The 13,212-nt window shown below is 33.5% G+C and overlaps 1 protein-coding gene across 4 annotated transcripts in view; it reads right to left on the bottom strand.

Moving 5' to 3' along the window:
- The window catches only part of NUP93 (nucleoporin 93), a 134,590-nt gene that overhangs the window by 34,381 nt on the left and 86,997 nt on the right, over positions 1-13,212 (bottom strand). For 3 of the 4 annotated variants that reach the window (XM_051979887.1, XM_051979886.1, XM_051979890.1), the window contains 5 exons: positions 9,573-9,611; positions 8,029-8,103; positions 5,117-5,206; positions 3,381-3,520; positions 809-941 (listed from right to left, as the gene is read on the bottom strand). In XM_051979887.1, coding sequence (XP_051835847.1) covers positions 809-941; positions 3,381-3,520; positions 5,117-5,206; positions 8,029-8,103; positions 9,573-9,611 — 477 coding nt within the window. The remainder of the gene's footprint in view (positions 1-808; positions 942-3,380; positions 3,521-5,116; positions 5,207-8,028; positions 8,104-9,572; positions 9,612-13,212) is intronic. The other variant, XM_051979889.1, reaches the window with a different exon arrangement.

Raw genomic sequence — 13,212 nt, 5'->3', positions numbered from 1 at the left:
TACACAGTGAGAAAACCAGACAAGATACCTAAGTGAAGAACAGAGAAAGAAGGAGAGGAAGAAAGATGAGAATTGGTAGATTATAATACCTCTAATCCTAGGCTTCTTAATTTATGACTGGGGGGTAAAATTTGGTATGTGCTAATAGGCAAGTTCAAGGCTATACATAAGGGGCAGTGACAGTACTACTTGATCAATCATGAAAAAGTGAAGTGGGTGGCAGGTTAAATCATGCTGGTATAAACTCCAGCATTACATATTCTTCATTGGAAATGGAGCCTTCAGAAGCGTTCTACTACTGACATTATATCACAAACTATTATCTAATTTTTAAGACCACTTTCTTTAGTGGTAACATGGGAGTTGAGGAGAGGGAAAGAAATGCCCTTAATCTTCCTTCTAAACTGAACTATAGTGGGATTGCAATCAACTACTTGGAAACCACTGTACTCTGGGATAATATGTTTCTGATGAAATATGAGCATTTTGTGGACTATATCAGGACCATATCAAGTCTAAAATTCCAAATTTGTTTGGAATGTGTAAGATAGAGAGAGATGAACTTTTTGGAGGTTGAAGGAGGCCAAACATCTAAATTCACTTTTTAAGAAATTAATTCAAATGAAAGAACTCTTTTATGAAAAAGTTAAATAGCAGGTATGCTCTTGTTTTCCTCTTGAGTCTTATCTAGGTAACAATAGAAAAGATAAATGCAGATTACTACATAATACAGTTTAAACAAAGTCATTAGAGGTTGGGTTTTTTTTTGGGGGGGGTGGGGAGAAGAAATAAAATAAACTTAAAGTACCTGAAGTCCTGGAAGAGGTGCTGGCAGTTTGATATTAAGAAAACTTCGAACCAGCTGGTAAGTTCCAGGCACACCACCCAACTGGGCTTGATGCAGATTTCCAAAAACAGTAACAAGTGTATAATTTTTGTAACTAGAAAAAAAGCCATTAAAGACAACCCAAAGTTAAAGATATTCCTTTTTAAAAATTTGTTAAATAGTGAAATGTTATTGAAGATATGACACCATCAAGGACAATGGATAGGAGGGAAGGGGAAAGAATGCTGACTTTAAATACTTAAAGATGGAATAGAATTGTTTTAAAGGGTAGTACAAGAACAAATTATAATAAATTAAATGAAATGGATTGCATTATAAAATAATGAACTCTCCTTTCTCCTAACCACTGAAAATGTGTAGACAGAGGTTGAAAGGTCATTTGTTAGCAATGATATAGAAAAGATTAATGTTCTGTTTCTGTTTTGTTCTGGAAGGTTGAACTGGATGATTTCTAGGATTCCTTTTTTTTTTTTTTTTTTTTGCTGAAATTCTAAGACTCCAGTGCTTTGTAGAAGGAACAACATTGAAGAAAATGCTTAATTTCTATGGGATGATAAACAACATATAGCTAGTCATTGAAAGATTCCTGAACAAAAAAAAAATCTACTTTGCCATTTCTTGCAAAAAACAATTCCATAAAATTATATTCATACTATTGTCACTTTAGCGTCAGCAAAACATATTTGATTTTAAAGTACTATTATCCTAAATCTTTTATTTGGCTTTGATTAATCTTGCAAAGGTTACAATGAAATAAGAATAAATAAACAAAATCATTTACTAAGTAAATGTTTTTAAAGTTTTAAAAAGTAACTGAGGATGCACAGTTCCCAGGTACTTTCAAGAAGTTCAATTAAAAAGATTAATAAGGTAAAGGGGACAAACAGGCAAAGGAACTAAGAAACAGGATCCATTGTTAAAGCTACAAAAGCCAAAGGAGATAGATTGGTACCATTTGAGAAGCTTTTAGGCAAGTGGCCTATGATGAGATATGATGTGAGAATCCCAGTGCAGATGTAAAGAGCTTGGATTCTATGTAAAAAGGCAGAGCCAGAATGGCCGGATGCCTCACCAAACACACTGAGAAACTCCCTGAAAGATTTTGGAACCTGTATATAAGCATGGTATAAAATCCTTTCATTTTTTTTTACAAGTTCACAGAAAACAAATACTGTGAGCGCTCATTAAGATATGTGTTTCAAGCACAAATATATTGTAATTTAACTTAATTTAAATTGAATTCCCAACCCCATCCCCAATTTGAAACCCTGTACATATATACTGAATTTGTCACTATGGAAAGAGTCTTTTTAATAGAGTTATACATTCTAGAGAGCAAGATGGTATAGAATCAATCAAAACAGACAATTATTAACTCCTATTACTATGCTGAGAATTATGGGAGGAAAGAAAAATTTGCTAAATGTAGTACTGTACTCCAGAATATAGTTATTTTGTCTAATGCAATAGATATATTTATCTGTGATATAACAATTAGTTTTAAACACCAGTATGATGCTATATAATGCTTCTGAATTAATGCACAGTTCTACATAGGAAAATATTATGACTTCTTAGTAGGATATCATTTTATATAGAGTGGATGCTCTGAAAACAATATTATATGGCCACAGACATCAGCCTACATGGCCTGGTGGCAAAGTGTTGTAATTTTGCAAGTTTATTCAACTCAGCAGCCTTCTCTTCTGGAGCCAGCAGGGAGAAGCATAGTGCTCTCTCTCTTTCTCTCTCTCTGAAATAAAGAGGATTTGTTGCAACACTTATGGCAACCCCTGCTGTCTAATTCAGAGCTGAATTGAATGTCCTCAATGAAGGATGAATGGCACAACCCTCTATTAATGGAATGGACAATTGTAAAGGGACAAAAGCACAACCATAATCCCTCTAAATGACTGACTCAAGTTGCTGTGGAGGTGGCACAGAAACCTTAGTACAAACCACTGGCATTAACAGCGGGGAAGAAAGCAGCACATCAAATGTGGAACATGGACTCATAGGGATTAACTGGATGTAGCCAAAAGGAAAATTAAGATTAAAGAGGGATTTAATAGAGGTACACAGGCCAGTTGATGGTTTGAAGGCAGTAAAATTGCTGGGGTTAGCAGTCCAATTAAAATGCTGTAAGAACACAAGCAGGCATAAAAAGGGGGCAGGTGGAACCATACTAGGAAATGGGACTTTGATCCAAGGCATTATAATATAACAATCATAGTATCTCTCTATTGTAAGAAGGGAGAAAAGGGAAAAAGGAAAAGCAAAGAAAGGAAAAGAGAAAGATATAGGTGGTGTGTTCTAACATTTTTTTCTATTTACCTTATCATTTTATTGGTGCAATTTTATAATATAGAATGATGCCCAAATAAATAGCTGTTTCTGACAACAACATAATGTCTTTCAGGCTCATTTATTCCAAATAACACACATCTATAAAGCATTCCATATTTATTTAATATTTAAAACAATACATATATTTAAAACAATACAAAGGCTCATTTGATTGGTTCCAGCTTACCTTTGCTCGAGGTAACGTAAAGCTTGCCTTACAAATTCCATCTGAACCTCTATGCTCCTTCGACTTTTCAGTGCATCTGTTGCAGGGGCCAACAATACGTCTGTCATTTGTTTCACCATTGCCCACATATCTGAAATATTCTTCATTAAAAACAACAAAATCAGAAGAAAATGCTGCAAGTACCAAAGAAGTCATATATATAGCATTTTTTTTCTCTTAGAAAAAAATTTTATTTCAATATAATTTAAAAGAAATGGGAACTACAGGGGTTTATTTCATCTTCTGAAGGGCCACAGATTCTAATTTTGGCTTGTTCTGATGTGCAACATTCACCTTTGTCCAGTTTTAAGGGCTTCTGCAGTCAACTTTCCAGTGAGCTAACAAGCAGAATTAGTTTTTGGATCAATTATTCTCTTTGTCTGACATGCCTACCTCCATAAGAGGTCTTAAAAGTAACAAGAGTACTGAATCTCAGTGGGTTATATGTTAAGAGAATATGAATAAATTTGTTCAAAGCTTTAGGAGTTTGAAAATTCAGGTAGTTATGATTCAATCCTTACAAGGTCATATAGTTTTTAAAAGGGCTAAAATAAGTTTAACCTAAATGATATATATTTTGTCCTTCTAGGGAGTCGCGATGGGTTGTTCCATCCTTTGTGGACTACATAGCAACCTCTTATTCAGTCATTCCCTTTCTAAGGATTCTTCCCAAGTACCTATAATTAAAAGAAACCTATCAGTCTTTCCTTTGTGCTGCCCACATATTCTTTCTCCCTGAGTTTAAATCTTTCCTTGAGACATCTCTTTTAGTATTTAGAAAATTCTCATTGTAACAAAATTTAATGAAATTTTAAAGTTAAGGATATTTACTCTATGAATACAATCAACCACAGATGAGTAGGTTAACACTTTGTTTCCAAGGAAGGAAAGAAAGATGAAATCGTATTTGTATCTTTAAAAAAAAAAAAAAATACAGGGGCAGCTAGATGTCCAGTGGATAGAATACCAGCCCTGAAGTCAAAAGGACCTGAGTTCAAAGTTGACCCCAGACACTTAATACTTCCTGGCTGTTTAACCCTAAGAAAGTCACTAAACCCCAAATGCCTCACAAAAATATACACACACATACACATACACACATATATGTACATATATACATATACACATACTGTAGGTGTATCTCTAGTTTCAGTTTATCTCCAAACTTTTTTTTTGGGCAGGGTTGAGCTATGTGTCAGGTGGGGATGAAGGGGATGTCTGAGAGAAAAGGGAGGGATTAAAGTAGGTAGGTAGTGAAAGAAATGTAAAATAGTAGTAGTAGTAGCAGAGAGAAATGATCATAAATTGAGAAAACATTTACCAGGCTATCTATCACTTGAATCAAGTTCAGTAAGCCCACCAAAAGATGAGAATTGTGAAAGCTCCATGTCAAACAGTTTAATAAAAATGTCAGGAAACTATAAGGCAAAACACAAAGTACTAGCTGAATTTAAAACCAAATGCAACAATTGTGGCAAAAAATCTATGCAAGTTATCTCTGAACACCTTAAAAGAAAAGCAAAATTTGAACCATAATACACTAATCTTCATTATGAAATGCTGAAGAAAACCTTGAAAGCTATTTTCAGACACAAAAAATATATTATCAGTATATTTCAGCCAAGTCAGCAAGTTACTAATCACATCTAAAAAAATAAGATTATACATTTCTACTTATGCTAATACTTTGGCAGTACCTTATCATCCATTTCTGCAACAGCGGCACAAAGGTCTACCAGGTTAGGCTGCAGATGTCCATTCACTATCTTCTCATTATAAATATAAATCTGAAATTATAAAAAGCAAAATAAGCAGTGCTATTTATATTTTTTCCTTTTAAAAAACAATCTTCCCGGTGAATCTAAAGTTTTCAAATAATGGCCAAAGGTACCTTCATTCAAGTTTTCTAACTTAGGGCAGTCAAGCTAAGCACAACTTAATTTCTCATGGCCAGCTTCCCAGTTTCATGTCTGAGCTGATAAACAGCAGCACTGAGACACACCAAGGTCACCTGACATCCCACCACCACCCACCAAGTGAATAGTGGGAACAAAGAGAAAAGAGGGGAAATGAGGGAGAGAAGTACAATGAGCAACCCCCATGGCTTCTGTGCTCAGCCATTTTTTGGTCCCAGCTGATAGAAATCAAAGGAGAAAGGCTAGGAATGGAGAAATGTGTCCCCACTGCTACCATCTGTTAACTAGAAGGGAGGCTTATACAAAAGCAGCAGCAAAAATCTTTTAGCTTTCTTCTAAGCCAGAGACACGTAATGGTAACAAGCCCAAATCAAATGGGCAATATTTGGACCATCCCATTATGTCAGAATGACCACTGCTCTAAACTTGAAACACACACTTGTTCTTGAGAAAATCTTTATGCTTTAGATGAAATTGGCTGGGAATGAAGAATATTCTATCTCATGATGAGTAGGAGTATTGGATTCCTCTACATGTCACCAAAAAGACTAAGACCTCAAGCAACAATGACAAGAACTGTCATTTAAAAAAAAAAACACATTAAAATTTTTTTCAGTAGTATTTATTATAATTAGTATTTATTTCTAAGACTGTGTTCCAGATTTTTCTTCTTCCTTCCCTTACCTCCTTCCTCTCCAAGACAGCAAGCAATTTGACATAGGTTAAATAGGTGCAATTCTTTAAAATAAATATTTTTTAAATGTCTCCTTAATTCTTTATAAAAAGTTAACATGAGTCTTGGAAATTAACTTGGAAATGAAAAACATGGAAGATAAATCAAATAGCTGTAATGAAAATTTTTAAAAATCTCCAAGTCAACAATGACATATTTTTAAAGTCAACAATGGTAATCAAGTGAACAGAATCTATTCTCTTGACCACTAGCAGAATTTTGGGAAAATTTTAATTTTGGATAGTAAATTATGCGAATATTCACTGACAGCTTTTATGGAAACAAAAGAGAATTTCCAGTTAGCTGCTTATTTGTTCAGAAAATTCCATTAAGCAAAGTTCCCAAATTCCTTAAGCTAATTAATATTTCTATAGAATACAGACGTCTTATTCACTTTGTCAAATTTAGATCATCAATCTAGTTTTCTAGATAACAAAAACGAAGACATTCTTTTAAAACTATATTTGATATAATTATTTAGCCAAATGAATAGCTATGAATTCAGAAGGACAAAGGCTTACTGTGCCCTGTAGGCAGCAAGGATTTAATGGACAGCTAAGCAGCTGTGCTGACAGTGCTGAATCTGAAGTCAGGAAGGCCTAAATTTAAATCTAGCTTTATGACTATTGTTACCTTAACCTGTCTGCCTCAGTTTCTTCAACTGTAAAATGGGGATAATACTATCTATCTTCCAAGGTTTTGTGAGAATCAAATGAAATAGTATTTGTAAAGCATTTAACACAATACTTAGCAACACAGCAGGACCTATATAAATGTTAGCTATTTTTTTTTTGTGGTAACAAAGAATTGGAAAATGAGCAGATGCCCATCAATTTGGGAATGGCTGAATAAATTGTGGTAGATGAAGATAATAGAATGTTATTGTTCCATAAAAAATGATGAGCAAACTGATTTTAGAAAGGCCTGGAAAAATTTACACGAACTGATGCTGAGCAAAACAAGCAGAATCAAGAATATATTGTATACAATAATAGCAGAAATGTGCAATGATGAAAGACTTGGTTTTTCTTAATGGTTCAGTGATACAAAGCAATCCCAAAAACTTTGGACAGAAAATGCCATCAGCATCCAGAAAAAGAACTATGGAGATTGAATGTAAATCAACATATGTTATGTTTACTTCTTTTTTCTGTTTTTTTTTCCCCCCTTCTCTCTCATGGTTTTCCCCTTTTGTTTTGATTTTTCTCTCCCAATGATTCATAAAGCAATATGTATTAAAAATAAATACATTTAAAACATAAAAAAGGAAAAATAAATAAATAAATGTTAGCCATTATTGTTATTAAGAACTAAGCTAGGCCTTGAACGTTTTGCAGTATTTTCTTTTTCTTTCTTTCTTTTTTGCTGAGGCAATTGAGGTTAAATGACTTGCCTAGAGTCATACAGCTAGGAAGTGTTAAGTGTCTGAGGCCAGATTTGAACTCAGGTCCTTCTGACTTCAGAGCTGGTGCTTTATCCATTGTGCTACCTAGCTGCTCCAGGATTTTCAATCATTTAGAATTGTATTTAATAAAAGACTATGACCCATTTTCTGATTTAATAAAAACAAAAATAAAAAATATTTAAAATTCTTTTTCTTAACCCTATTTTCTTCTTGTATTTGTTTTAACATGAAATATCCTCTCTTACATATGCATAGGTCTCAAACTTTGTTTTCCCAGATTTAAAAAAATGGTGGTGTGGTGGTAGTGGAGGCAAGGGCAGCTAGAACTATTGTTTTATTGATAAAACATCCAGTGGAAAAAACCCCTCATGAATTTATATTGGCACCTGCTTTGCAATTTAGAGAGTTATGTGTGGCACAAAGCAGGATTACACCAGGCAACTGGACAGCTAAAATCTTCACATAAGGTCAGATTTCTATTCCAGGTTACCTTTTCCAGATATGATTTTTAAAAATAATTTGTGTGTCAATGAAAACAATTGCCATCAGACTTACCTGTCGGGCATAAGCCATCTCAATGTTATCTAAAGAGCTTCGGCCTGGGGGTCCCAAATCACTGATGTAACTTGGCTATAGATTAAAATACAATAATCACTTAAGGATACCAGGTTAAAATATGACATTAAAAAGTACATATTCATGATTTTTTTTTTGCCCTTTCTTTCCACCCAAAATGATTTAAGGAGTTTAGATTAAAAACCATCTAAGTTAAGAGGTTATATGGTCCTTAATTATCTTGAAAAGGACAGAAAACTCTGTCAGCTGTCTTGTATCTCATCTGATATTTCTGAGATAAGACTATTTCAAACTTTCTGTTTATACCTCAAGCAATCCTCCCTCAGGAGGTATCTTTTTCCTTTGTGCCTATAATAAAACTTAAATCTTCCTGTTTATGCTACCATTAATTATGTCAAGATTGTCTTGAAATAGCAATATTCACAGATATATTTCTAATCTATGCCCTATATAAGATAGTAGCTACTGATTCACTTTTTGGCACTAAGATGCTTAAAAAAATTATGATCAGTTAAATTAGTCCAATTTGGATACTGAATACTTATTATTTATCCATAGCTCTCTGTTAGTCATTGTGGACAGGGGACACAAAGAAATAAATTATAATCCCTGACTTCAGGAATCTTACAATCTAGTCAGGAGACTAAGACATGTAAAAAGTAAAACATAAAGAAATCATTTTTCTTAACTATAAAAAGCATAATTTATTAAACATATATGACTCTTCATATAAACAGTTATATAAAAAATGCCTCTTAGGAACGTAATTTATATATTTCAAATACAATGTCTTCCACACTGAACCAAAAGCTAAGGCAAAATTCCTTGAGTCCTTCTCAAAAATGCCAAATGCTTTGTTCTTGAGAACAAAGCAGCTGCTGAAGCAGGTTTCCTGGGAAACAGATGTGAACGAAGAACTACTACCATGCAACTTCTCTTTGGACTGCTTTAGATAAACTACGTTGTTCTCATTCACTGAAGGAATTTTACTTGGACACAGAAGTCACAGAAAGTTGTGTGATTTGGAATTGTTATGTAAACAAAGCTTCCTTCTATGAATCACAATATTTTCTTCATTTTGTCATTTTAAAGGATTTTAAAATATCACTGTGACTGTTACTTTTAATAATGAATGTCTGACAAGTTGAAAACTACATACTAGAATCTATAATTAAAAAGTATATTTCTAGCAAGCTATAAACAGAAAAAAAAAACAAAAACCTCCTGCACAATCAATTCTTTCTTCCTTTCCCACCCCCCACCCCATCTGAATTGGAATGGTTTTATATTGAAAATTATTTTGGCAAGGTCGTGTTACAACCAAAAACACACAGACAGTAAATGCTTCAAGTAAATTATCTTTGCTAAGACAGTAAAGAAACAGATAAAAGAAAAGAAAAGCCAGAAAATGGAGTAAAAAATTAAGTAGAATTTAATGCTGAGAAACAAACACATGAGATGGAAGACTCAGTGGACATTTAATTTATATGCAATTTGCTAGGCAGTTAAAAACCCAGACCTACCATAGAAGTGCTGACTGAAGGAAGTACCTCAAAGGCAAACTAAGAACGAAAATACAATTAAGAGATTTGAAGAAAATGATTAATAATGATTTTATTGCGGAAAGAATGGCCTTATGAAAAATATTTTTTTTAAAAACAAAAAACCCAAAACCATGGTAATTTTACTTAAAGAAAACAAAGGTGAACATATGACTTTGGGGTCACAAAAAAATTAAATTCAAAGGCAACATTATGTCATGGCTATCTGAGTTGTAAGCTTGGCTTTTTTCCTAACTAGCTATGTGTATTTCTCGAACCTTTATTTCCCCTTCCACCTCTAAAATTTGCTAATTCTAATGTCGTTGAATTTTAAATATTTGTTTTATAGAATGAGGATTTATGATAAAATTCAAGATGTTTTAAGGGATATTATTATTATTATTTTGGTGAGGCAATTGGGTTAATGACTTGCCCAGAGTCACACAGCTAGGAAGTGTTTTGTGTCTGAGTTCATATTTGAACTCATATCCTCCTGACTTTAGGGCTGGTGCTCTATCCAAAGCACCAGCTAGCTGCCCTTCAAGGAATATTATTACAGAGCACTGAAAACTGAAAATTTGGAAAAAAAAATGTTGTCTAAAAATGAGTCTTGCACTGCAAAATGGAGAGAAAGATACTAGAAAGATATAGCCTACACAGCCTTTTGATCTTTCCATGCTGGAAATGTCCATCTTATCTCACTTTACATCACAAAAATGCCTAATAATAGACAATTTAATCTCTGATTTTAAATTTAACTTAAAACTGGATGTTTTAAACAATTGGTATTAATTACATATTATATATATGACTAAAGTTGGTGGGGAGTAGGGAAGGAAGGGATCAAAGATAAATGTAATGTATATTACTCCAAGGTCAGATGTTCTGCCACAAAAGGGAATGGGAAAAAGTATCTGAAAGGTATAATCTTCTAAAGTAGTGAGTGCTAGCAAAAACACAAAAAGGGATGGGGGCAGGATATAGGGGTACGGGAAGGGAAGCACATAAAAAGTGGTGTTTATTTGGTTTCTGATTATTATCTACTAAAACATATGTGTTTTAGTTAAATATTGCTGAATAGCTATCAGAAGTGTTTTCTAGTACTAAAAAATCTAATTTAAGAAATTACTCATTTAAAAAGAAGTTGTTTTTCTGGCCTCACATTTCCATTTAAATTAATTTTGCTTAATGTTCTTGTTTCTCCAAGTATTTCTCCTTCATTTGCCCTTCGATAAGCTTTCCTTTCCACTTGTGTACCAAGCTCCACATAAATAATATGCATTATTCATCAACAGGATGTGTAAAAGAACATTCCTGAGCAGTGCAACTGGACAAACTTTTGTCAGGATTCCAAAGAAAGGGGCAGCTTGATGGTTTGGCAGTGTATGCTAACATAATGCGCTGGAAAAATGGCTCCAAACACCATCAATATTGGTGGATTTCATGGCAGTGGGGCCTGAATGAGGCATACAAGAAAATGACAGGAGAAGAGAGATATATACTAGACAAGATAGAGATAGTATTTTTTTTTTTTTTTAGTAAAGACAGAAAGAGAAACTATGAAATAAATGGAAAACTTGAGGTCAAAGTTGAAACAGAATCTTTAGGCCATGTGTAAACAAGTAGAAACTATCAGAATTGATTGAATTACCAAAACATCTAACCTAAGGGAGAAAAAGTTCAGAAATATATAAAATATAGTGAGGGACTGAAGGTGGAATAATAAAGTTATACTTTTTAAATCCTTTTTCTTCTCTTCCTATCACTTAAGAAAAAGAAAACAACTAATAAACAAAATAGCAAACAAAATAAGATAGGTTAAGTTATAAGAGATGATTATCTATAAAACCCTTTAAAAATGTTAACAATACCATTTTGATAATGTCATTTTGGATTGTGAATTAGGGGAACTGATTTCTAACTCCAAATTTGTCACATGTTAACTGATAGTCTGAATAGGACTAAGTCATGATTTCTCTGGAAATATATTTTCCTTAAATTAAAGAAAAGGAGGGAATTAGAGTAGCTATGTGGTGGGAAGGAATTTACATGACCTCTAAGTCCCTTCCTAATCTGTGACTAAATATTATTATATCCTGGAAAGATTAGTTTATTAAATCAAATGAAGCATTAAAGGCTAAAGCTTTGTCCCTTAAATTTGTTTCATCTTAAACTGGGCACTTACTGAATTTTGAAACTGCCACCTGAAATCACTGAGTCTTAGATCCTTGCTCACAGGCAAATTGCTGCCTTCTTTCCCAACAACTTTTACATTATCAATGTACATAAATTCAAATAAATAAGTGCCCTTTCTGTATACAAAACATGGAGTTAGGTACAATGATCCATTCATTATCTATTGGAGATTTAAGTGACTTCTAGCTCAACAAGAGACAACAAGGTGATACAATAATCAAAAATACTAATGGGATTTTAGGCTACATTAAAAAAGATATAATGGTATCCAAGTCAAAGGAAGTGATAGTCCCACTGCATTCTGCCCTAGTGTGAATATATCTAGAGTATTAGGTTCAGGTCTGGCTGCCATATTTTATAAAGCTGGCGCATACCCAGGGGAGGGTAACCAGGACAGTTAAGGGCTTTGAGATTGTGCCACATGAGGACTGACTGAAAAAAAAAACCAATTTTGCTATTTAGTCTGAAGAAAAAAACTAGGGTAGGGGTTTCCAAGTATTTGAAAAAACTGTAATATGGAAAGGTGATTAATTTTGTTCTACCTAATACAAAGGGCAAAAGTATGAGCAGTAGTGGATCACAGGAACATAGATTTGGAGCTAGAAGGAGATTCAGAGATCATCCTGAGTCCAATAAATAAATTTTACATATTTAAAAACTGAGACAGAGAAGTTAAATGACCTGCCCAAGGTTCCATAAATAGTAACAGAGCTGGTATTTGATCCATGTCCTCTGATTCCAAATCCAGTGCTTTTTCCACTATACCAGAAATACAAATTTAGGCTTGACATAATGAAAAAAAAATTTTTTTTTAGACAATTAGCTATCTCAAAGTAGAACTTACTACATTTCAGAAGCAAGGAGTTCTGTAAGCAAAGGATAAATGACTACTTTTCAAACATATTGTGGTAGAAGTTAATTTTGGCATAGGTTAGACTAGATGACCCTCTATGGTTCCTCCCAAATCCATGATTCTGTCTCCAATTCGTAATGTGCATGCCATTTAACTGAAACATTTTTCTAAAGAATCACCTGCACGCCCAAAGTTAGATGAAGAACATTTTAACAGTTAATGGACTCTGAAAGGTTAGATAAAAATATTTCAAGGATCTAAAACATTTTTGAAATGATACACTGATAATGTCTGAGAATTCTGAAAAGAATTCTATCATAGGATAATAGTAAGAAACCTGCTCTTCGGTTTTTTCATAACTTGGTAAAAGAAGATATTTTACTATCTTCATCCCAGACTATAAAAGCAAAAGCAAATATAGAGTTATAGGAATGAATTTAAATAGAGAAGAGCTAATTGAGTGTTCAAGGGGAAAAAAGACATTTATTATATATGATAAAAACAATTAGGTAGAATCAGTTAGCTAATGTGATCTTTGACATAGCCCCTTCTTTGCTCTCTCTAGATAATCAG

The sequence above is a fragment of the Antechinus flavipes genome, chromosome 2, assembly GCF_016432865.1.
Source record: "Antechinus flavipes isolate AdamAnt ecotype Samford, QLD, Australia chromosome 2, AdamAnt_v2, whole genome shotgun sequence".
NCBI classification, from domain to species: Eukaryota; Metazoa; Chordata; class Mammalia; order Dasyuromorphia; family Dasyuridae; genus Antechinus; species Antechinus flavipes.
This window is presented reverse-complemented; position numbering and strand designations above follow the sequence as displayed.